Source organism: Dipodomys merriami, unplaced genomic scaffold (genome assembly GCF_024711535.1).
Source record: "Dipodomys merriami isolate MVZ:Mamm:240054 unplaced genomic scaffold, mDipMer1.0.p SCAF_25, whole genome shotgun sequence".
Lineage (NCBI taxonomy): Eukaryota > Metazoa > Chordata > Mammalia > Rodentia > Heteromyidae > Dipodomys > Dipodomys merriami.
Window position 1 is genome coordinate 17,256,959 of NW_027203937.1, and position 25,782 is coordinate 17,282,740.

General features: G+C 50.4%; 1 protein-coding gene across 1 annotated transcript in view; it reads right to left on the reverse strand.

Annotated features, from left to right (window-relative positions):
* The window catches only part of Arhgef17 (Rho guanine nucleotide exchange factor 17), a 66,774-nt gene that overhangs the window by 6,183 nt on the left and 34,809 nt on the right, over positions 1-25,782 (reverse strand). The window contains exons 2-15 of the mRNA XM_070035054.1: positions 15,263-15,340; positions 8,955-9,137; positions 6,598-6,714; positions 6,294-6,386; positions 5,913-6,089; positions 5,584-5,634; positions 5,227-5,336; positions 5,036-5,121; positions 3,032-3,150; positions 2,618-2,831; positions 2,001-2,074; positions 1,346-1,545; positions 850-1,151; positions 191-440 (exon numbers count right to left, since the gene is read on the reverse strand). Coding sequence (XP_069891155.1) covers positions 191-440; positions 850-1,151; positions 1,346-1,545; positions 2,001-2,074; positions 2,618-2,831; positions 3,032-3,150; positions 5,036-5,121; positions 5,227-5,336; positions 5,584-5,634; positions 5,913-6,089; positions 6,294-6,386; positions 6,598-6,714; positions 8,955-9,137; positions 15,263-15,340 — 2,054 coding nt within the window. The remainder of the gene's footprint in view (positions 1-190; positions 441-849; positions 1,152-1,345; positions 1,546-2,000; positions 2,075-2,617; positions 2,832-3,031; positions 3,151-5,035; positions 5,122-5,226; positions 5,337-5,583; positions 5,635-5,912; positions 6,090-6,293; positions 6,387-6,597; positions 6,715-8,954; positions 9,138-15,262; positions 15,341-25,782) is intronic.

A 25,782-nucleotide genomic window follows, 5' to 3' on the forward strand; every position in this document is an offset into this window, starting at 1 on the left:
AGTCGCAGGAGTAATTTCTCCACCCACCACCCCTATGCCAGGTGCCTGCGCAAGGTACTGTATATCCCCACGAGGACAATCCCTCTGGCATCTCTGGCAGCAGAACCTCTAAGGCCTGATCCAAAATCCTGCTTCTGCTTCGGGACACCCATGTCTAGCACTGTGTCTCCAGCTCTTTTCCTGTTCCTACCAGCCATCTTCAGTGCCCAGCCATACGGAGCTCTGGTAGGCCTCAGGGTCCACACTCAGCAGGTCTTCGAGGCTTCCCCGTGTGAAGGATCCTCGGCTGGAGCGGCGAAGGGCTCTCCCATCCATTGGGCTGGTGCCACAAGGACCACCAGGCCCAAAAGAACCAGACAGGGATAGGAAGCCAGGCTCCTGTTCTTCCTCAGAGCTGGTTGTCTCTGCAGTGGCCTCCTTAGAGCTCGGAGTCTCCTCATCTGAGGGGGACAAACATTTATGGCTCCCTTCCCCTCCACCAAGCCACACATCTAACATCTTTCTAAGCCTTAGCCTGCCCTTACTGAGTCCCTTCTGGCCACGCTCTTCTTTTTGCAGTTGCTCCTATCCAGCCTCTGGGCCTCTGTACAGTGTTACTCCACTCAGGGACAGTGTAGACCATAGTGTCCCACATTCCATCCATCCACCATACCTTAGCCAGAGGAACCAACCACTCTGCCCAATACCCAGGATCCCACTGCCCTAGGTTCTCAGTGGCACAGGCTCTGACCATTGTGTTGCTCTCCCCTTCCTGTGTTAATTGCAACGATTTGGTTCCAGCCTTTGTCTCCTCCTCTTCCCCTCCCGGCAGTCCACTCAGTCTGTAAGTCCTAAATCACACACACTCACTGCCAAAGCTGGAGGAGATGGTAGACCGGCTGGCCTGGCTCTGCAAAGTCCCTGAGGGACTGGGTGAAGATTCATCATCCGAGTCGCTGTCAAAGGGCACTAACTCAGGGCGGGGGTCACCCTCAGCTGGACCCGGAGCCATCTCCAAAGCAGAGCCTGAGATGGAGATGTGCAAGCAGGGCTGGGTCCCTGGCTCCACCAGCGTGGCTGCATCCTCATCCACTGCAGCTTCGACCTCCAGCTCTGGACCTGGGGGCTCAGGAGCTGCCTCAGAAGGGTTCCTCAGGGACTCAGGCCTTTCCCTGCCAGAACAATGGAAAAGGGACAATGGCCACTAGAAGGAGCCAGATCAGTACTCTGACCTGACCCTGCCCATGAACATGCCGACCACAGGACCCACCCACACCCACTAGACACTGTCCACCACAGAGTGGGCTCAGTGTGCTGGGACTGGGGTTTGTTTCCCACAGGTTTGTGCACCCAGCCCGGGTCTCACTGGTGGCAGTGGTGCTGCAGGCCCGGCACCGCCCCGATGCAGAGGATGCGGGCCGAGCAGACAGCGATGCAGGCCTCTACGTCGGGCTCAGCGCGCAGGCTCAGCAGGCACACCTGGCCCACGTAGCCATCACTGTTGCACACCCACACCTCTGGTGAAGGCTCTGGGCAGCTGCTGAGGGTGGGGGCGGCACATGAAAACTGCAAGAGGCAAAAATGGACAGGGAAAGGTGAATGAGAAATTGCTGCCTGCAACATACTCTGCCAGGTGACCCCAGCAGAATGGAGGGTGGCAGACTTGTGTGTGTGAGAGGGGTGTGGATTCCCATGCACCCTTCTATATGTCAGGTGCACTCATACCTGCATGGACACATACACACACTCGGAATATGATCAGATACATGCATGCAACATGTGGCACTGCTAATGCTGGTACCTATGCAGACACATAGGAATGCATGAATTAAGAGAGTTTCACGTAATTATAATTATAGCCTTTGTTCACATGCATAGATCCAGGTATGCAAGAAACAGCCATACACATGTGATACATGTGCAATATCCACACACATGTACAGAGAGCTGGAAGCAAGTGAAATCCATGACCACATGCTAGCACTGGATCCTCACATCCACATGGCCATATGCATACACACCTGCATGCCGCTGCGGGTTTTCATGATGGGGATGGCCTTCAGGAACTCAGGGTCTAGACAGCTTTTGCTGGATGCTGCAGTGGAGATGGATGGACAGACAGACAGGGGTCAGTGCAGAGGATGACAGACCCTGTTTAGCATGCACCTCACCCTGGTCCTGTCCACCCCCATTTCCCTTTCTCCCCTGAGGGTGTCTTGAGGAAGTGGTTGACCCCAGTTATACTAGAAGGAAGGCTTGTAAGTTATAGCCTGTTTGTCCCTGATCTCAATTTTTCCATCTGTACAATGAAGTTGTTTAGACCCAGAGGTTTGTAAGCCATGGACTCTGATCAATAATCTACGTACACTGGTCAGAAGGGAGGAGAGGAAGGGTTTGGGCCATTTAGGCCCATGGTGGGGTCTATGCCCTAAGCTGGTCCTGTCCATGGAGTCCTCTCTCTGCTAGGGATGACCTGAGGAGGACCACAGTCAGTATTTGATCTGGTTTCACTGCGTAAGTCTCAATCTACCCTCCTTGCCAGCTGATGGAGCACTGTAGTTCTGGAATTTCTGGCTTTTGAGGTCAGCTACTACTTGGAGATTCTGAGAAAAGATTGCCAGCATGGGCCTAGGCTTACCTAACTTCCTCTTGGCTTCATCGAAGGCTTGCTCAAAGCCTAGGCGGGCATCAGGGTGGGGAAACTCGAAGATGAAGGAGTCAGTGCCCTCAGGCCGGGTGGCACACAGCTCCAGCTTAGTAGGTGGGAAGGAAAGCGAATAGCATAGCGCCTGCTTCTCTGACAGGTCCCGGTGCATAGCAGCTGAGAGATCCCGTAGCGCATCATCTAGGTTCTGCAGGGAAAAGGTCCAGGCCTCAGGCCATAGCACGCACCTGGCCTTGGGATTAGGTGAGCATCTGCCTCTCCCTCAGATAGGAAAGGGATACTTTTTGCTCTCTAGACCAACAGAGAGTAAGACTCTCTCATAGATGGGTACTCCCTTTCCCTCCGATGAGACGTAGCTATGTCTCTACCCTCCCACCTGCAACAGACCTGGTGGGGGAAGCTGAGGCTCTCAGAGAGTTTGCTCATTTGGCCCAATGTGGTTAGGTCCTCATCCAGGCGGCTGATGGCTTTCTGGATGCTCTCCCGATTGGTGGCTTGGGATGCCCCTGGTGGGGATAGAGGAAGGCCATGAACAAACAGAGAGACAAGGTCAGTTTAGACAGACACATTCCTCCCTCACTGCACAGCCTATAGTTGGGCACAGGGACTGGCTTGGCAAACTGAGAGTCCAAGCTTAATGGAGTCCAAGCTTTCAGGAGCAGGCAGCGGGCAGTTTCCAGAGAAACCCCAGGCCTGGGAACGGGAGACTGGACATGGTTGAGAGCCATATGGCACAGGATGCCAGGTCCTTAGAGAACTTGACAGAGAAGCACAAAGTATGAAAGGCAGATGGCTCTGCAGGTTTTGTGCACTTTAGCAGGCACAGAACTATGGCAGCAGTGCGGCCTCACTGGGAAAATGCCAAGCAGTCAACTCTGCTGACCTAGGAACTTGCTTCCCCACAATGGAGGAGCAACAAGCCAGGGCCCTGCATTTCCTGGTCCAATCCCACAGCTGACCATTGCCAAGTGGCTGGTCCTACAAGCCAGTTGGGCATTCCACTGCTCACTACCTGGCTTGGGTATATATACTCTGGACCAGTGGCCTTTATGTAGGACCATCTCTCTATCCTTGTACATGACATTAGGCATGAAAGCCAAGGGACAGAAAGCTTTCTTTTGTTCACTTTTTCCTAAATGACACTTTTCCCCTGTCTTCTGCCCTTGTTTATTGTAATATTGTAATATTGTAATATTGTAGTATGTTGGCCACAGCTTGCAGAATGGTAAGAAGGAAGACCTGGAAAGGATTTTGAGACTGAGAAGTGATGTTTGGAATGACCCTGTGGCCAGGGACCCTGCAAGGGAGAAAGACAGCCTGATGAGGAGGGGGAGGAACATGGAGTAAAGTGGAATGACAATGGAGAACTTGTGGTAGACACAGGTCTGAGTCTACAGAGAAAACAATGTGTGCTGGGTAGACAGCCACAATATGGACTAAGAAAGTCAGGGCTTGGAAGAGCTCATCTATGGTCTCAATATTGTGTCTCTCTAAAAGTTGTTATGTTGAAATCTATGTTGGTATTAGGTGATGGGCTGGACGGAGATGACAAGGTCATATGGATGGGGCCTTCATAAGTGAAATTAGTACCCCTTACCAGATACTAGATCTGTTGCTTTCTTGATCTAGAACTGTGAGCAATCAATTCCTGCTTATTATAAGATGACCTGCTTTGTGGTATTTTTTGTTATAGCAGCCCACAGACTAAGACAATCTGCTGCTACTCTTGAGAAAAACTGTCCTACCCCAATCCCACTGACTTTGACTTTCCATATGACTTTGCCCCACTCCTGGCCACAGCTGAATGGACCAGGACCTAAACGTGATCATTATGTCTGCTGGCCTGATTTCCAGTGAGAAGCAATGAGGTGGATGAGTCATGATCACCAACAGCTTTTTCCTCCATAGGACCCTGACAGGTCTTGGTTCATCTCTCAGGAGGGCCTATTAACTGGGCCTTTTATCACTGGAGTGGGAAAGAAGCAGAGGAAGCTAACGTCTGTGAGAACAAGATGACTCACAGCAGGACATCAGAGCAAGGAACAGCACAGACTATATAGCACAGCTTAGAGAGATTGTGCAACATCACCCAACACTAGGTGCTCAGATGAACCCACATGTAACTACAGTTCTACCTGCTCTTCCTGAAGCTCCACCTACCAGCCTAGGTCCTGCCACTCTGCAGGTAATCTGCCTGGACAGGTGGGTCCAACTCTGTGGGTGCCAACCTGGTCCTTCTCTCTACCTCCCTCATACTAGATGGGGAAGTGAGCTCAAAATCTGAAATCCAGATGGACAGGGAGACAGACTGACCATGTTCACACCTCTAGGAGGCTTCTTAGGGGAAGACCCCAAAACCACAACTCCTGGGCAGACTTAGGTCAGCCCCACCTTTGATGATGTTTGTATCTTCCAGCGGCAGCTTCCACAGCATCTTGTACTTGCTGGCTGTGTCAATGACACTGGCCGCTGTGTACCTGTGGGCAGATAATGGGGTGCTCTGGGAAGGGCAAGGGAATGGGGTCCAGGGCAGGACAACTATGCCCCCTGCCTGTACCAAGCAGTCTCATCCAGTCACTTACAGACTCATAGAGCTCCGCCGCAAGGAGCCCGACTTTCGCTTCAGGGTGGTACAGACAATGAGGTCCGTGAACAGGAAGAGGGACCGGTCCTTCTTACCACCAATTGCTTTCTGTGGGGCCCAAGGCAGGATTCAGGATGGGTACCCATGGTCCAGAAGTCCACCCATACCCACCCTCAGTGTCTAAGGGGACAATGAAGCCCAGGGAGGGTGAGGGTTCCCCGTCCCTTCCTCCTCCCTCCCCCCCCACCCCCAGCTATGCAATTACAGCAGGAAGACCTGTGGGCAGTAGGTGTGGGAAGAGTAAATGGAGGTGGGGAGGTGGGAACAGATGGACAGAAAATAGAATACTTTTTACCACTTCAATGACCATCTCCTGTCTCAGGAACCGCCGCAGAGGGGCCTGGAGCTGTGGGGCAGGGAATGTAGTGTCATAAAGGCTAGTTATTAATCCCTATCCCAGAGACCCGTGGGCCAGGCCAGTGGAAAGTAGTATCCTGTCCACCTTCCCACTTCTGCTGTCAGGCCCGGGACACATGGTCAGAGATGGATGGATAGAGCTTGTGTGATCACAGGTGCAAGCTCACTGCAGATGTGGATGTGGACAGGCCAGAGTTCTAGGTGACAAATGAAGACACAAAGGCTGAGTGGACACAGACATGGGGGCAAGGGAACGGGGGCACGCACATCCTCCATGCCCTCGATGTGGGCCTCGATCTCCTGCAGCACACGGGCATGCCGCTCTGCTTCCTCAGCACTCCGCACACCCTTGTTGATGCGTTCAGCCACCTGCTTGATGTTCCGCTGTGCGTCCAGCAGGAGTGGGTGGTCTGGGTGGTCTTCAGGTGTGTGCTTCAGGAGGTCCTGAAGGGAAAAAAAAAAAAACCCTAAGGACTTGCGTAGCTATCCTTAGGGCCTATGGCTGAATGCTGTAGTCAAAGGGACTATGGGCAGAGACCAAGGAGGATTTCCTTTCTCTGAAGACTCTGATGCTAGGCTCCATCAAGCAGGGGTCCCCAGGGCCTCTAATCTTCTCTATGTTCCCTGTCTTCCCAGACCCATGCCTACCTTCACCAGGAGTTCATAGCGTGGGATCCGTTGCACAGGCTTGATCATGAGGTCAGATAGCGCCTGCTTCTCCTTGTTTTCTCGCATGCTTTGCTGAAACCCGAAGCAGGTGAGAGACCCCATGTGAGCAAGGACATACCAAGAAGGTTTCTCCAGGACAGGATCCCAGCAAACCCCTACAGCTCAACCTGAGGGTAGAGGCTGACCCATTGTCTAGGGCCATGGGCCCCATCTGGGAGCTCCCGGGCCCTCACTGTTGGCTGGAGGTGAGGGTCTCTTCCACCCCTTGGCTTGGCCCACATACCTCCAGGAATTTGAGAAAGGCAGGTCTTGCCTCCTTAGCCACACGCACGGCGTCCTTTGCATTGAGGAAGTTATCGATATAGGCAGAATAAATGTTTACCAAGATGTCCTTGGAGAACTGTGGGTAAGGAAGCATGTTGGAGATCCTCAAGTGTCCTACTCACCTATTCTTCCACTGATTTAGGCATGAACAGTTTCCTCCAACTAGAAACAACTGTGGATGCGGAGGTGCAACTCAAGTGATAGAGGGCTAACTTTCAGCGAAAAAGCCAGGCAAGTACACAAGGCCCTCAATTCAATTCACACACACAGAGAAAAACACATATAAACACACATACCTAAATACATAGGTACATCTGCTCCGTGTATGTCTGTGTGAGTGTGCAAGTACATGTACCTGATGTGCCCTGTGAACTCAGGCTGGGTTCTGACTGAGCATCTCTGCTTCTAAGTCTCTGATCCTACCACGTATAGCCAGGCACTGTCCTTAAAGTGCACAGACTTATTTCAGCTGCCTGGTCTTTGCTCATACTGTCCCCCTCCACTGGAAATGCCTCTTTCCACACTCCATCTCACCCACCCACTGGGGCTAAGCTCCACTTTTGCCTCCTCTAGGAATGGTCTCTGTTATACACCTGCTCTTTGGCTTCTCCTGATGTTTCCTGTCCTAGCCACAGAAAAGTACATGTTAGGTAGAGTTCCTGCCTCTCCAAGGTGAACTGTCTTAAGATTGTATAGGGTCTGAAGCGGCCCAGTCCTAGGACACAGCATCATGGGCTGAACTCCATGTGGAGCCAGGGCTTCTGCCACAGTCTATGGTACAGGCAGGAGGCGGAGCCTAGGGACACTGAAGGTAATGAGGGAAGCTGTCTCATAACCCTCCCCTACTGCTCGCTCTCTGGTCACATCAGTTTCTAGGACAGCTGGGACAGTCTAAAACCTTTTTAGGCTCAAGGCCCCACCCCACATTATAATGAACACATTAAAATATGCTCACAAGCCAAAACAGATAAGGTATTTTTAATTTGCTTGTAGAATTTTTGGAAGGGTTTTTACAGTTTTGCTTTCAAAATTATGTGGCTCTGAGTTATCATTTTAGTTTGCATTTGGCTATGATGTATATGAACATCATCATTCATTTATTCATTCATGGTAATTCTGGTAAAACAAAATGCAACTAAGTTTTTCAAATGTAATTAAATCCATATAAATATAACAAAGGAAAAAATGACATGTTCTTTTTAAATGTGTTTTGCAATCCTGGGAATTGAACTGAATCTCATGCTTGCTACCTGAGCCTCTCTTTTGCTTTTGTTACTCTTTTTTTTTTTTTTTTTTTTTTTTTTTTGTTGGCCGTGGGGCTTGAACTCTGGGCCTGGGCGCTGTCCCTCAGCTCTTCAGCTCAAGGCAAGCGCTCTACCACTTGAGCTACAGCGCCACTTCCGGTTTTCTGGTGGTTTATTGGAGATAGGAGTCTCACGGTCTCTCCTGCCCGGGCTGGCTTTGAACCGCGATCCTCAGATCTCAGCCTCCTGAATAGCTAGGATTACAGGCGTGAGCCACCAGCGCCCGGCTGCTTTTGTTACTCTTTAGGCAAGGTTTCATGCTTTTGCCTCAGCTAGACTTGAACTTTCATCCGCCTCCTTCTATCACCTACTGGAATTATAGGCATATATCACCACCAGACCCTGACCATGTTATATTTTACAAACATTTATTGAAATGTTTATTAGTCTTGGTTCTGCAGATCTTTCTGAAGTGAAGCTTGACTATAAGACCTTGAAAAGCTTACACAGGTGAGGAATATGTCACATGACACAGAGAGCTGGAGCCTAGAGTCACATTTTCTAGAACCACTCACAACTCTCAACTCTGTTCAGGTGACTTACTCCTCCATCCCTCTACTAACACCTTGAAAATCAGGGTAGTAAGCTCACCTTCCTTTCAAGGCTGTTGCTGTCTCTAATATATTCAAAATTCCCAACATACAATAAGTACCAAAGAGCATTAGCTATGATTACTAAAATGCCTCATGATGAAAAGAGCTAATCAGGACAAGGCCAGTGTCAAGGTCAAGCTTATGTTCAGGGTCAGAGCAGTAGATCAGATTCCGGTTAAATTAGGGGTTGAAGTCACTACTAGAACCCAATAAGGTTTGGGTTAAGAACCAGCTCAAGGTTAAGACTAAGCACTGGACCAGGGTCAGATCAGTGAATGTCTGGGGCTGAAGTCCATACCAGAGTCTGGCCATGCTCTGTGGTTGGACAATATCCAAGTTCAAGTCCACCCAGGGGATAGAGCCAGATCTAAAGTCAATGTGAATGTCTAGAAAGTCCTGAAAGCATCAGGGATACTCACCGATTGGACAAGCAGAGCCCCCACCTTCTGCTGGGCATGCCAGGTCTGTACACAGTGCCGCACCTGCTCCAGGAATTGTTCATGGTGCTCCAGGAGCTCTGGGATCTGGTCAAAGATCTCATCCACCAGCGATGGGTCACACAGCAAAGAGTTCTCCGGCTGTTTCAGTGGTTGCATGTAGCCCTGGGAATGGATCCATGGGTCAGTGTATGTTTCCCCCAGAGATGGTACCCCATGTCACCACACAGTTCTCTGGGTGAGTACCCATGCAATCACCCAGACCTGTTGCACAGTAATGCCTCGCACATTTCCCTCATTCGACCAGGAGGTAGGGGGGTAGGAACCTATTCCACTATGCTGTGGCATATGAAGGGAGTGAAGAGGATCAGGGAAGTTTAAGGGATGCACAAATAAACCTGTTTGTTTGTTGTTACCTGGGCAAATTCTATTGAACACTATGAGCCAGGCACTGTTCTAGGTACTGGGAGAGAGTGGAGAATAAAAAAGGCCCAAACCCCTGTCCTGACTGAGCTTATATCTAGTCAGATGGAACACATAAATAAAAGGGAAAAGCAAAAAAATAATTAACAAGGGGGGGGAGGAGATGGGAGCGCAGGGAAACAAAGGAGGAGGCAACAATGCTTGATAAGAAATGTACTCATTACCTTGCTCATGTAATTGTAACCCCTCTGTACGGTATTTTCACAATAAAAAAAACTTTTAATAATAAAACAGAAAAAAAAATTAACAAATCAAAATTCATCCAGTCTAAGATTATTTTTATCTTTAGGAAAGAAAATATGGGTGCCTGTGGCTCATGCCTATAATCATAGCTACTCAGGAGGCTGAGATCTGAGGATTGCAGTTCAAAGCCAGCCTGGGCAGGAAAGCCTATGAGACTCTTATCTCCAATTAACCACCAGAAAACCAGAAGTGGCACCGTAGCTCAAGAGGTAGAGCATTCGCCTTGAGCTGAAGAGCTCAGGGACAGTGCCTGGGCCCACAGTTCAAGCCCCACGACCAACAACAAACAAACAAACAAACAAAAACTACGTTGCCAATTAAATTGTAATGTGCTGTCAGTTGCAGGATGAACTCTGGTTCCCAAGATGTTAAAATGTAAAGATCAACCTGGCACACACACACACACACATAAATCCGTTACTTGGAAGAAGTTAAGAGGATTATGAGTTCTAGGACAGCCCAGGCAAAAGTAGCCAGATTCTATCTCAACAACAAAGTGCATCTGACTACTGCTGGCTCATGCTTATAATCCTACATACTCAAGGGGCTGACACCTAGGGGATCATGGCTCAAAGCCAGCTCAGGCAGAAAAGTGATTGAGGCAGTATAATGCAGGGCTATAAACTTGGTGGAGCTGAACAAGAGTACAAGGCCCCTGAATTTTCTCTGTCTGTCTGTCTGTCTGTCTGTCTGTCTGTCTGTCTCTCTCTCTCTCTCTCTCTCTCTCTCTCACACACACACACACACACACACACGCACACACACACAAGCAAAAGCAAACAAAAGGCACTGGGGCTCAAGTGGTAGAGTATTTGCCTAACAAGTACAAGGCCCTGGGTTCAATCCCCAGTATTGCAACGAGAGAGAGAAAAAAGTAGATTCAGTTGCATGTGGAATTCCTACTGCTGTGAAGAACACAAAACAGAAAAGATACAGAAGTAACAGGGGGCCTACAGAGTCTGTAACTAACATTCCTGTTTTTCCACTTCAAATCTGTATTCAGTAGTTTCCTGGGAATGGAGACTGCTCAATAGCTTTTGTGGAAAGGTTGCCCTCTACTGGCCCACATTGTAACTACAAGCAAGGAAGTGAGGGCGTTATTGAAAAAGAACATGCGGATGTTGCAATAACATTTATATCAAACATTTAAAAAAATCTGGCTTGTTTTGTTAAAACAAACCTGGGAAAGTCAAACTCAATAGAATCATCTTAGCATTCTGGAGATTCTGCAAAGGCCCATGGTGACGGTAAGGAGAACAGGCAGCCTGACTCTCAGAGCTCCCTGGCTAGTGCCACCCAGAATCTTGCCTAGCTCATGGAAGGAAAGACTGAACAGAGATGTCAACACAGAATCTGCCAAGGCGTAGCAGCTAAGTCAACACCTACATTCCCTCAAATGCTCACTGAGTAACTACTGTGTGCATAGCCCCAAAGCCCAAGGTGACAGAACCCCCACATCTGTGAGCATGCAGCTGAGTGAGAGGGGCTAGAAAACAAACATAAGAAATAACTTTATTATTATTATATGACATGTTACAAGAGTGGAAGAGGTCAGGTGCCAGGAAGAAGGGGGCTTGGTCAGGGATCTCAGGGAACGGGGTGGGGGAGGGAGGGGGTGCTTAGCTGGGAGTGTTGAAGTTCACAACAGGCCCTGAGGATGAGTCTGTCACCTCAGGAAAGGGTGTAGACTCAGGACTTGAGTTCAAATCCCATTTCCTGGCTGCTGACCTTGGATGTAACCACTTTGTTTGAAAGTCCTGGCCTGAAGGAACACTACTGGTCTATTTTTGTTAGCAGTGATCACCAGAAGTTAGCACCAGGGCTGTGGAGTGCAGTGTCCACTTAATTTTTTATTTGTTTATTTATTTATTTATTTATTGTCAGGGCTTGAACTTTAGGTCTGGGCGCTGTCCCTCAGCTCTTCAGCTCAAGGCTAGCATTCTACCACTTGAGCCATAACACCACTACTGTTTTTCTGGTGTTTTACTGGAGATAAGAGTCTCACGAACTTTCCTGCCCAGGCTGGTTTTGAACTGAGATCCTCAGATTTCAGCCTCCTGAGTAGCTAGGTTTACAGTCATGAGCCAGTGGCCCTCAGCTTATATTTTTTATTTTTATTTTTGTCAGTCATGGGGCTTAAACTTAGGGCCTGGGTGCTGAGTGCTGTCCCTGAATTTTGTTGTTTGTTATTTTGCTTAAGGCTAGCACTTTACCACTTTGAGTCACAACTCCTCTTCCAGTTTTTGATGGTTAACTGGAGATAAGAGTCTCACATGGGGCTGGGAAGGTGGCTCAGTAGTAGAGCGCATGCCTTGCATGCATGAGGCCCTGGGTTCGATTCCTCAGCACCACATAAGCAGAAAAAAAAAGCCGGAAGTGGCATTGTGGCTCAAGTGGTAGAGCTACCCTTGAGCTGAAGAGCTGAGGGACAGCGCCCAGGCCCAGAGTTCAGGCCCCATGACTGGACCCCCCCCCAAAAAAAAAAAAAAAAAAAAAAGACTCTCACAGACTTTCCTATCCTGGCTGGCTTTGAATTGTGAACCTCAGATCTCAGCCTCCTGAGTAGCTAGAATTACAAGCATGAGCCACCAGCACCTAGTTCAGTCTACATTTTAATACACTGCTTCAGGCAGTGTACACAGTGGATAAGAGGGAAGAATGAGTCAGACTGACAGTTCCCATCCAACTTATGGCCCTTCTTAACCCATAACCTTGGACAAGATACTCTATTTCTCTGTATTTCAACTTCATCATCAGTAAAATGGGGGCTTAGAGAGGGTGGTACAAGTGACTTCATGTAAAGCATTTGTCACAGTGCCTGGCACATAGTAGGCACTCTGTCTCACAGGACCTTGGCATGTTTCTGAGACATAGAGCCTTTATTTCCTCCCACAAAAAGGTGTTATAATCTCCACAAGATAAATATGATGACTAAATGCAACCTTAAACACACACACACACACACACACACACACACACACACACACGCCTTCTTACAATCTATAGTTGAGGCAAGTGTGACCAATATTCCCTCTATAGACAGGGTAGCTGAAACACAGACTGCCATAGGAGACACTTGGGGTCACACAGCTGGCCAAGAACAACCAAGTCACGACACAGAGTCATGTGTCCTTCCCATACTCCAGGGCAGCTGTGTACTCCAGTCCTTGGGTTCAGGTGACCCCCTCCTGTCCACTTCCTCTGTCCATCTCAACACTGGCCGCCTCTGCCACAAGTCCTGCATGACCTACATCCTGGGAGATTCAGAGGGGGAGGACACACCAGGCCCTGCCTGCTCTCAGCTCTCCACAGCTGTCCTCTGTCTGCCAATGGGCATGAGAGGCAACATTACCTTTTCATCTTTGTGTTGGGGGACAGATGTAATGAGTTACATTTTGCAATAAAACTGAAGCTCAGAGATGTGAGGTGATTAGGCTAAGATCACCTAGCAGGACACAACTGCCTCAGCTCTCACCTGGGGGAGGATTCTTCCTCCCTGACATTTTAGGGGTCCCTCCTATGGCTTCATCATGGAGAAAGGAGAGCCTAGTCCTTGTCTAACAGCCCTCAGGCCCTATGAGGCCCAGTCTTGCTTCCTTCCTAGCAGCCACAGCCTCCTGGTTCCCTCATTGCTCCAGGGTTCTTCCAACCTGGAGGATGTGACTCCTGCTGTCCTCTGTCTGGAACAATCTCTTCAGGATCTCCCTGCTGAGATCCTACTCACCTTCAAGTCTATGCTAACCACCCCAACCTCAGAGAAACCTTCCCTGAAGCCCCCCTACAGCAAAGCAAGCCCTATTCTGTGCTCTAATCTCTCGATGAACTTTTTTTTGAAGCATTGCGTTTCTTTGCGACCAGACATATTATAAAGTTTACCATCTTAAGGGCATAGTTGAATACATACACATTAAGTATCCGTACACTTGTATAGCCACTATCTACCTCCAGAAGTCTTTATCTTCCCAATTTGAAATTCTTGCCATTGAATATTCTTTTCACCTTCTCTACCCCAGGCCTGGACACCCCACTTCCTGCTTCTAAGGGCTTGGCCACTCCCCAACCTCACCTAAGTGGATTCTTGTAGTATTTGTCTTTCTGTGACTGGCTTGCTTCACTCAGTGCACAGTCCTCAAGGCTTAATACTGCCTACCGCAGGCATGAGCTTTTGGATTGGATGGCTCCCAGTACCCAGTACTACTCTCAGCAACAGACTGTAAACTGTGTGTGTGCGTGTGTGTCTGTGTCTGTATGTGTATCTGTGTCTGTGTGCACACTGCTCCTGGGTCTCAGGGCCCAGGAGATTTTTTGCTACCACTTGCTACCACTCTACCACTTGAATCACAGCTCCACTTCTGGCTTTCTGGTGGTTAATTAGATTATCAAGGACTTTTCCTGGGTAGGCTGGCTTTGAGTCTTGATCTTCAACCTCAGCCTCCCGAGTAGCTAGGATTATAGGTGTGAGGCTACTGGTGCCCAGCAACCATGAGCTCTTGAATTGTACCCCCTGCCCTGGCCAGAGAACAATGCTTGGTACACAGATTTGTGGCATGAATGGATGAATGACTATTCTGGCTGTTTCCCAGGCTCCACCTTCACCCTTTGCTCTCATTCTGCCTGGGTGGCCTGAGCAAACTGATTCTCAACTGCAGACTCCACTTTGGTACAGGCGTCTAGACTCTGGGCCTCCCCAGAGCCCACAGGTCTAAACTTCAACACACTATCTCACCCCAGACGTGTGCCTTACTGTGCCTTTCCCAGATCAGGAGCCCAGGCTCCTGTCTTCCTAGCCTCACACTCACAGCTTACTGCTTAGTGTCTGTCCTCAGCTCATCCTCCCAGAAGCCTCTGCTCTTGTCTAAGCTTGGCGGCTATGGATTACTCTTATGCAATCCCCCTTTCCCAGTAGCTGATCTAGGATCCAGTCACACTTTTGCCTTGCTCAAAGCCTTCACTGACTCTCCAGGGCCCTAGTGGGGTCTAGATCCTTTTAGTATTCAAAGCTCCCACAGTATGGCTCTCCTGGCTCCTCAATGTCACCCTAGCACCAATCCCCTGGCCTCTCCTGTTGTGATTTTGCACATGTTGTCTCTGCTGCTAAGTGTTTGGGTCTCAGTGGTAGAAGCCAACATCTCCTCTGGGGAGCATTCCTGGACCTCATTTCAGGCAGGTACCCTCCAGGCTTCACGTTCTCCATTTGTCCCCATCAGGACTGAGGCTGATCTGGACTCAGGGGCTCCCTCCCCTGCCCCTTCTTCCCTCTCCCTCATCCCTGGACTCCCAGAACCTAGATATTGCTGGCTCACAGCAGGAGATCAACATCTCATTCCAGTCAACAAAGATCTTCCCAGTCAATACATAAAGGTTCACCCAAAGGGGCTCACAACTAGCTCAGGTCCGGGGCAAGTGGGGGAGGAACTCATGCCCTTAGGAGCCTGGCTGGGTCCTCTCCTGCTGAGAAGGGGCTTCTGACTCCTCTGGAGTGGCCACATCATTGGGGAGGATGTGTCACAGCTCTCTGTCCTCTGCCAGTTTTCCCTGACTCAGGGAAAAGCTGTACAGCTCACCTGCATCAGAGTGCGCAACGACTCCACGTATGACTGCTCCGTGTCCAGCAGGGTCATGGTCACGTGCTTCCGCATGTCCTGTGGGGGAGGGAAAGAATGAGAAGTGTCTTGTTCCCCTTCGGCCCCATCACCTGCAGCCACACACTGGCCTACCTGCAGGCCCAGAAAAGCCACCCACACCCACTCCTGGCCTTTAGGGCTGCCTCCTGCCCCCCCCCCCCCCCAGAGACTCCTGGCTGTTTGACAGCAACAAGGACTTCTTGGCCCCACACTGCCAGCTTCTGTGCTCAGGCCCTTCCCCGTGGGGGATACCCACTATAGTTAAAAGACCTGTACTTCTCCCAAGAGTCAAGCCTACACCTCCCCTCCTCTGTAGTTGTTAGAAGTTTTGAAACCTCTGGCTTACTTCTTGACTCCCCATGGGCTATCGAAAAGGACTGAAAAAATTCCTAAAACCCTCACCTATGCAAAGGAAGATGCCTCCACCCCGCGCAGCTGCCAGCTCTGAAAATGTCACAGGAAGCTCGAAGCCAGTGGGACAGGCCCCAGTTAGCTGGGACTCACAGTTAGTTCTCTAGGAGACACACACACACTCTTGCTACAGATGGAGCCACCAAGGTCACACAGAGGTCACACAAGAGGTCACAAAGCTGAGCAGACTCAGGGTTTAGCCACTGTCAGACAGTGCTGGGTCCCAATTCTCTTTTAAAAGTTCACTGAGGGCTGGGAAGGTGGCTCAGTGGTAGAGCATTTGCCTTGCATGCCTGAGGCCCTGGGTCCGATTCCTTAGCACCACATAAGCAGAAAAAAAAAAGCCGGAAGTGGCGCTGTGGCTCAAGTGGTAGAGTGCTTGCCTTTCATGCCTGAGGCCCTGGGTACAATTCCTCAGCACCACATAAACAAAGAGAAAAAACCTGGAAGTAGCGCTGTGGCTCAAGTGGTAGAGCACTAGCCTTGAGCTGAAGAGCTGAGGGACAGTGCCCAGGCCCAGAGTTCAGGCCCCACGACCTGACCCCCCCCCCCCAAAAAAAAAAAAAAGTTCACTGAAGCCAGGTATAATGACTCAAGCCTGTAATCCTAGCTACTTGGGAGGTAGAGAAGAGGGAATGGGGATTGCAGTTAGAGGCCAGCCTGAAACATTAAAGCTTTTTATTTTTGTGGGTTGTGGGGCTTGAACTCTGGGCTTGGGCGCTATCCCTGCACACTTCAGCTCAAGGCGAGTGCTCTACCGCTTGAGCCACAGCACCACTTCCAGCTTTCTAGTGGTTTATTGGAGATAAGAGTCTCACGGATATTTCTGCCTGGGCTGGCTTTGAACTGTGATCTTCAGATCTAAGCCTCCTGAGTAGCTAGGATTACAGGCATAAGCCACCAGTGCCTGGCTTCTAAGAGGTTTTATTGAAGATCAGAGTCTCACGGAGTTTCGTGCCCGGCTGGCTTTGAACTGTGATCCTCAGATCTCAGCCTCCTGAGTAGTGAGGATTAAGTGAGCCACCGATGCATGAACGTTTGTAAGACTCCATCTCAACCAATAGTTGGGCTCAGTAGGGTGGGCCTAACATCACTGGCAACACAGGGAAGCATAAAAGATGATCCAGCCCATGCTGGCCCAGGCACAAGAGATCGTACCTCACAAATAACTAATGCAAAAAGCTCAAGTGGTGGCGTGCCTACCTTACAAGCACGAAGCCTTGAGTTCAACTCACAGGAAGGAAGGGAGGGAGGGAGGGAGGGAAGGAGGGAGGGAGGGAGGGAGGGAGGGAAAGAGAATTCCTGAGCTGTCCTATATGCCAGCCACCCTTCTGAGTGCTTCATGCTGTCTAACCCACTTGATCACCTGTGATGTTGATGTTGTTACTCTCCTTCCCCTTTTATTTTTTTATGCTGTTCCTGGGGCTTAGGGATTATCCCTGAGTTTCTGTTTGCTTAAAGCTAGGGCTCTACCAATTGAGTCACAGCTCCATTTCTGACTTTTTGGGTAGTTGAGTAAAGAGTCTCACAGACTTTCATGCTTAAACTGGCTTCAAACCTTGATCCTCAAATCTTAGCCTCCTGAGTAGCTAGGATTATAGGCAAGAGCCACCACACCTGGCTACTCTTCCCATTTTAAGTCCTCCCTTCTGGGGACCTAATTAGAGAATCCCCAAGGAAGTACTAGGTCCCTTCACCCACACCCGAGAGACAAGTTGTCTACCCCTCTCAGGGTATGCCCATTCCTATTGAAAGGCTGAGCTGGAAGCCAGCTGGAGAATGTGGTCTCTGCAGGACAGAGCTCTATGCTGCCCACTCCACCAGTCCTCAAGCCTCTGGCCCACTTCCACCCCCTTCTGGTGCTTTACCTTAGGGCACTGGTCCTTAAAAGGTTCCCTTCCCTGGGCAAGGACTCTTCTCCAGGACTCTTCACTGATGTAAGTCCAACAGGTGGTCCTAGGCAAGGCCAACATCCACAGAGCCCACACCTCTGGCTGTCTCCCCTCTCCATCCTCTCACAGGTCTCAGTTTGGCCCAGGCTACTATCTGGGCCCTGCCTGGTCTCCAGCCATGAAGGTCTGCTCACTGGGGCACATTTTGCATGTGGCAAATCAAGATGAGTGCCTGCGTCTGTGGCCTCCCTGAAGTTCCTATTCCCAAAGCCCCCTAGGGCAGAGACTTAGTAAGTGGGACTTCCCTGGTCACTACTATGCCCAGTATCCATCTGCTTAGTGGACCTGAGCTCTACGTCTTCCTGACCCAGCTACTGCTTGTCTTTTTGCTCATGGCAAACACATCTCAGGTGCTGTTCCCTCTGATACAGGATCTGTCCCTTAATGTCCTCGTCCTCCAATGAGCACACTCAGAAAAGTGGGTTCTCATGTAAGGGTGAGGATGTGAGTGACATCCTCTTGGGATACAGGAGGAGGTTGGCTTGTCCCACCTTGTCAGCCTTGTGTTCTGCTGCCCTCCCTAGGTCCTACCTCAGTGTCCCAGCTAGAACCAGACCACTTATCTTTCCCTGGCCTTAAAAGAAAAAAAATCAGACAAGTGCTAGTGTCTCACATCTATAATCTAGCACTCAAGAGGCTGAGATCTGAGGAATGTAGTCCAAAGCCAGTTTAGGCAGGAAAGTCTGTGAGACTCTTATCACCAATTATTAATACCAAGAAGCTGGAATAGAGCTGTGGTGCAAGTGGTAGAGTGCTAGCCTTGAGCAAAAAACCTCAGATACAGTGCCTAGGCCCTGAGGTTGAGCCCCAGGAACGGAATAACAACAAAAGAATTACAGCAGCTTCTAGAGGCATTTAAGTCACGCCTGTCTTAGCACAGACAGAGTGGGGGCATATAGCAGCAGGGCCCAGAGGGCCTCCTAAGGGAAAACCCAATGCCCACTCCTGCCCTTACGGCCCCAGGAAACTCACAGACACAAGAGAACTGAGCCTCACTCACAGCTCCATGATACATGTGTTATCTCCACTGAACAGAAGAAGCAAATCAGAAAGGTGACATGACTTGCCTAAGATCACATGCACTAACAGAGCCTGGACCAGAGTCTCTTCAGCTACCTCATGCTAATCCTTAGGTTTCCACCACTCTATGTTTTCCCTTATCCTGACCAGGTAGCCTCAGAACACAGGGTCCCCAGCTCTGCACTTCCTGTCACCTAATCACTATTTCCACACTCCTTGTCTATGAAACAGAACCAATAATCTCCCATTCAAGGCACTGCAAAAGTATAGTGATGGGAAGCAGGACAGTGTCTACATGCTGTGGTACTAACCATCCCTCTTCATTCCACTTCAGTGAGACTGTGCAGGGAGCTTCCTGACAGTTGGTCAGCTAGGCTCAGCTCTGGGCCCCTGGGCTGCCATTACCCGCCCATACCTCCTGGCTGGCCAAGCCCAGCGAGTACAGTGAGGGTCATGGTCAGGAAAGGCTTCCTGAGAGAGGCAGGGCTGGCATTAGGCCTGCTGGCCGGGAAGCTGGGGTAACACAGGCAGGCTGACGCTGCAATGCTGTCTCTCCCAGCCTCCCCACTGCAAAGCACAGTGGGCTGTCACTCAAGCTGTCAGGTAAAGGCACAGAAAACAAGGCCAGCTCCCCGTCACTCCGTCACTGCACGGAGCACCCTCTGCACGTGCCCAGACACGGGCGTAGTGCAGGGGGTGTGGGGGAGATAGACAATGCAGCTGTCAACCAGATCAGCAGGCCCACCTGTTCCGGGCAGGCCAGCCCTGTAGGCCTAGCTTCCCTTCAGAGCCCCTCACCCCTCAGCAGGTCCATCCTAGACCGTCACTACACACATGGCCCTAACATGGGGTATGGGCATGGGCAGGTGGGGAGAAGGGGCTTCTCTTCCTGATGTGATTGGGGTTGCCACACCCTAAAGAGAGACCCTGATGTACCCAGCATGAAGATATGTGCACAGAGAAGCCATAAAGGCAAGAAACAGAAATGCAGTCCAGTCACCCAGCTGAGAGCCAGGCCCTTCAGCCCAGGGACTCCTGGTCATGGAGAGACACACAAAAAGCGCCTGAAGAGGACAGAAGCACAGCCCCCACCTGGTGGGGAGGGCGGAACAATCACAATCTAGGTCCAGAGAAGCACACAAAGCCAAATCAACAGCCCTGGAGGCTACCCCCTCCCCCACAGGGACACATACTGAACTAGGAATGGGGATGCCACGGTTCCCCCCACAGCATGACATCTCCAAGGCCCAGCAGAGCTGGCTACCCCGTCCCCAACACACACACACACACACACACTTGGGGCACCTGGACTGAGAGAGAGGCTGGAAACCTCTGCCTGAGCCTGTGAACCCCAGGGTAAACCTGACAACATATATGCTTCCACCATGACTCATTTCAACAGAGTGACACCAGGTCTTGACCTTAAGCATCCTACTAACCCCACAACCACGTTCCTCACCCTGTCCCTCCACGACCTTCTGCCGGTCATCCAACCCCAAGCCCAGTGGCCAGGTGGCCCTGTGTTTCACAGGAGTTCTAGGTCCTGCGCTACAGCCTCTGCCCACGCCTCTTTTGCGAGATCTTTGGTCCTCTGTGTCCTAGGCTAAGGCACAAGTCCCCGGCTGTCCCTTCCCCTCCCAGTACCTGGGCCTCCCCGGGATCCTCGGCATCAGCACCACCGCTGCCCCCAGCAGGCTCCCCGGAGGAGGCAGCGGCAGCGGAGCCCAGATCGCGCATATCTTCCAGCGCGATGGTGAACTGGGCCAGGGTCTTCACCATCTGCAGCATGCGGCCGGCCTGCCGCCGGGGCGGGGGCACGGGTCGGCGTAGGGTCGGGCCCCCTCCCACCCTCGCTCCTCCTGGGGTTCCGTCCGCGGCCGCCGCGGCCTGGCCGGGGCAGTGTTAGTTCCAGGGTGGATGCGCGCGGCCTGGGTGGCGCTGTGGCCGCCTCCGCGCCGCCCGCCCGCCGGGAGTGCGCGCCGTGCCGGGCCAGCCCCGCGCAAGCGCGCGCGGGCCGCTGGAGGAGGGGTCCCTGCCCTCTCTGCGCCGCCTCCTCTCCACCCGCGCCCGCCGGGGCCCCGCCCGCGCGGCGGGCACGCGTGCCATTCCCTCTCCAGGACACTGTCACGCACACTTGTGGGCAAAGAGGAATACAGACGGCGAGGCGCGCTTTCCGTTCCCAGTGGTGTCAACGTTGGGCACCACTGAACCCAGTTTACAGAGTGGAGCCACGCGGGCGCGCACACAGCGCAGGGCAAGTCGCTGTCAAGTGCGTCCACACACATCAATCCCCAGTACCCTGATACCCACGAACCTGACCCGTGGTGCCTCACAGTGATGCAGGTGTCCCTGTTCCCACGACCACAGCAGGACACAAACAGGCACCTGTGCTGACATGCAGCACCTAGCCCTGGGAACGACACTGGCCAGCGCACTGGAAGGACTTGGGTGTTATGTGATGGGGGAAGGAGGAGCTGCCTCACAAAGGGCCCGCCTTAAGATATCCCTACCCCATTCCTACTCCACCCAGCTGACCAGTGTCCTGCAGTGTCCCCTACCCCACACAACCCTGTCCCTCCTCACCCTCTGAACCCCTGTGGGGTTCATCCTCACCTCATCCCCAGCCCACCTGTCTCCATGCAGAATCCTCACATCCCTGAGCAAGGCCAGAAACTACTAGAGACCCATCTCAGCAGGACTGGGAGGGGAGGGGGATCAGAGCAACTTCCTTTGGCATCTGGCTCAGGCAAGAGGTTCTGACACACTCTGGTGCACTGGGGCTCCCCTCCAGCCCTTCCCTTTGTATATCCCACATCTGTTTTACTGTCTAGAAACACAAACACCCTTCCCCTTGTGGAACTCTAGTCCAGGCTTTTCCCTTCTCCTAAGAATACCTTTTCTTTTTTTAAAACCAGTCCCTGTGGAAATATCACCTCCTCAGGGAAGCCCTCCTTGATTCTCAGGATCTATCTCTAAGCCCCAATCCTGGGGCGTGAACTCTCTGCCTGAGTGCTGTCCCTAAGCCTCTGTACTCAAGGCTAGCAGTCTACCACCTGATCCATAGCACCACTTCCAGCTTTTCCTGATTAATTTATTGCAGAGACTCACAGACTTTTTTGCCTGGGCTGGCTTCAAACCTCAATCATCAGCTCTCAACCTCCTGAGTAGCTAGGATTACAGGCCTGAGCTACCTGTGCTTAGCTAGTTTTCCTTCTTTAACCAAGTATCAGTTTGCAATCACATATTTGAACAATGACTGAATAGACATTTCCTAAGAGACAGTCAGCTCCCTGAGGGAAGGTCCATGTCCTCTGTAATTCAGGGTACTGTACACATAACAGGCAAGTGAACAAACAAGCCCTGAGTAAACTCTCCTCCTTCCAACCAGCTTGTGCAGGCTTCTTGGTATTCTCCATGGCATGGGATCAACCCCTCCTGCTGGCCCCTGTAGCTTCTTGTCCTGATGTCCTCCTCCCACAATCCTCACTCCCCACTCCCATTCAGCCCTTAGCCAGGTGAGTTCTCATTGCACACCTCTATTCAATGGAACCATTTCTCCTCCTCTCCTAAAAGGGCAGGTCGTGAGTCTTGGCACCAATGGCCTCCTCAGAGTCCAAAACACTCACAATTTCCATGTTAACTCTGTAACAGGCAATCCCCAAGAAACTCAGAAGGAAAACAGGCACTGGGAATTCCAGGAGACTAACAAGATGACCCCCACCAGGTGGGTGGGGATGCTCTCAGGGGCCTGCGCTGGGGAGAAGAGGGTCAGAGCTGATACCTGACAGGTATGCAGTAAATTTGTACTATGAGTAAATGAACAATCTGTGGTTATTGGGTCGCCCTTGAGGCCTGTCTTGGAATAACAGTTCAGTTTGTTGAGTGAGAGATGAACACAGGAGAGTGTGCACAATGTACAAAGCCCCATTCTAGCCTCTCCCGGCAATGTGCTAAAATTTAGGCTCACTCCCTTCTCCCATGAATCTGAAACTCTGGAAGAGGCCCAGCCTTTTCTGTGGTTCTAATGCACTGGCAGCTGCTGGGCCTTCAGACTCCGGACCACCATACCCAGCAAGTGAAGGTCTTAGTGGTACAGAGACAAAGGTCCCCCAGGAGGATCCCCAAGTCTCCCTATGCTGAGAAATCCAGAGTCTTGTCTTTCCCTTCCCAAGAGAAGGCTCTTAGGCTTTCCTAAGAATGGTACACATGGTTCTTCCCCATCTCAGAATGCCAGGTGGAGAAAGGCCTTGCTGAGTTGGGACCAGAGAAAAGATAGGTATGCTGTGTGTCCAGTATAGACAATCCACAGAAAAACCCCACAGCACACAGCCCAATGGCCTGAGGGCCCCATCCTGCCTGGGTTCTCTCTTGATCACAGCACTTAATCTGCAGTGGCTTTCAGAGTACCTCTTCCCATCTGACCTTCTCTTGTGCCTCAGTGTCCTCTGAGGACAGTGATTGGGGGTCTTACAGAGGTGCATCTTTCCCCACACTGATTTCAGTAAGACCAAGGTGTGGATGACCTCTCTTCTTGAACACACAGACTTTTCTCCCAGGGATCATCTGAGATGTCTGTCACTTCAAGAGAGATGTAGTATGCAGGAAGGTTTCCTGGAGTAGAGAAGATCTGAGCAGGTCCAGAGGCCAGGAAATCCAGAGGCATCTGGGCACCAGAAAGCTCTGGAGATCACTGCTGGGAAGAGGCAGGACTTAGTGCCAAAGGGACCGCCTGCTGTGGCTGCTTCATTACTGATGGCTAATTAGATCCAAGCCTGTTGTCATAGCAACAAGAGAGCTGGTGGAAAGGAAAGGAAGCTAAGAGTATCTGAGTCAGGGTCTTCAGGGAAGGCTCCACAAAAAAAGAAAGCATCAAGGCCCTTCAGGATGAGGCCAGCTGAGGGTGGAATGCCCCCTGTGCCTAGTATCCTGTGCAGGCATGGTTCTGTGGATGTTCCTCTTAGCTCCTGCTTAGGGTGCTGATATAATTTCCCTTTGGGGATCTATAGTTGTTTACAGTGGGTCTGGTTCAGAAGTGGGTCAGTTGTGGGTCTTGAACTTAGGGCCTGGGCACTGTCCTTGAGCCTCTTTGTACTCAAGACTAGTACTCTACCATTTGAGCCACAGCACCACTTATGGTTTTCTGTTGGTTAACAGGAGATAAAAGAGTCTCGCGGCCTCCCTGTACACTATTTTTACAATAAAAAACATAAAATAAAATTTAAAAGAGTCTCATGGGGACTTTTCTGCCCACACTGGCTTCAAACCACGATCCTCAGATCTCAGCCTCCTAAGTAGCTATGAATACAGGTGTGAGCCACCAGAACAGTTTCTGTAAGTGTACAAGGGCTGGAGATGGCCTGCCAAGCCCTCCTCTACATACCCCAAATACCACCACAAACTCATACACTGATTCCAGTAGGACCAAGGCGAAAGGCAAGAGACCTTGACGGGGAAAGGAGTGAATTCCACAAGACCATCATCCACTCCAAGAGAGCTCAGTTGAGCAGTCGAGTCTGCCAACCCCAGGGAGACCCCTAGGCTTTCCTACTTCTACCAACTGACCTCTTCCACATCTCTGTGGGAATTCCAGCTTCCACACTCTTCTTACTTGAAATCCCACCCATCTGAAGCTCTGTCCCACTCTGAGTCCAGCCAAGACCTCCTACATCAGAGTATTGCTCACTTGGGGTCCTGAAGATAGTGCTGGACCAAATGGGACCAATCATGACAAAGCCTGGACACAGGGTGGACCAAAATGGGTGGGTAATGAGTGATGGCCTAATATATAAAAGGATGGAATGGTGACAAGTGGATGGATGAACAGATCTACAGATCTGACAGGCTACAGAGATACGTGGTTCAATGAATATGTGGCTACTTTTGATTTTTATTTTACCTATCAGCTGGTTAGTACAGTAAACATTTAATGAGTACCTACTAGGTGCCAAGCACTTGCTAAGGATTTAAAGGCAAGAAAAGAGGTCTGTATCCTGCTGAGGGCAGGAAAGAAATTGAAGAAAGAAATTGAAAAAGAAGGACAAGCTAGGTGCTGATGGTTTATGCCTGTAATCCTAACTACCAGGAGGCTGAGATCTGAAGTTTGAATTGAAGGTGGCCCAAGTGGTAAAGCCTTGAGTGAAAGAACTAAGTGAAAGCATGAAGCCCCAAGTTCAAGCTCCAGTACCCTCATATGAAAAGAAAAGAAAAAGAAAGAAAGAAAATAAATAACAAGTCGAGCTTGGTGGGAAATGTCTGTAATCTCAACTACTCAGAAGGCAAAAAGCAGGATTGTGACTTATAAGCCAGCAAAGGTTAAAAAAAAAAAAAGTGGTGAAATTCTATCTTTTTTTGTGTGTGTCCTGTTGTGGGGCCAGAACTCTGGGCCTGGGCCCTGTCCCTCAGCTCTTCAGCTCAAGGCTAACACTCTACCACTTGAGCCACAGTGCCACTTCTAGCTTTTTTTTTTTTCTGCTTATGTGGTGCTGAGGAATTGAACCCAGGGCCTCATGCATGCAAGGCAAGCGCTCTACCACTGAGCCACCTTCCCAGCCAGAAATTCTATCTTTTTTTTTTTTTTTAAATTTTTTTATTGTAAAGATACTATACAGAGGGTTACAGTTACATGAGTGAGGTAATGAGTACACTTCCTCTTGAACATTGTTACCCCCTCCATTGTTTTCCCCCTACCATCCCCTTCCTCCCTCCCTTCCCCAAGGTTCTTTTTTTTTTTTTTTTGATTGTGATTACTTAATTTCCAGAAATTCACAGTATTGTGGAATAATGATGCTCATTTAAAGTCACAAGTTCATTCTAACTTTCCTGGAGCAAATTGTCTATCACAGTCTGTAATATATAACGGTGCTCATATGTTATATACCATATATGTGATCAGCAGCATGGGGATATTTAGTAGTGGTTCAACCAGATGAGTGGGAGTTCTTTGTTTCTTAAGTCCTGTTAGTTTTGTCATATCACCTAACATTTTGGATTCATCATCCACTTATCAGGGAGACCATGTACTGTTTGTCTCTTCGTTCTTGGCTTACCTCGCTCAACATGATTCCTTCTAGCTCCATC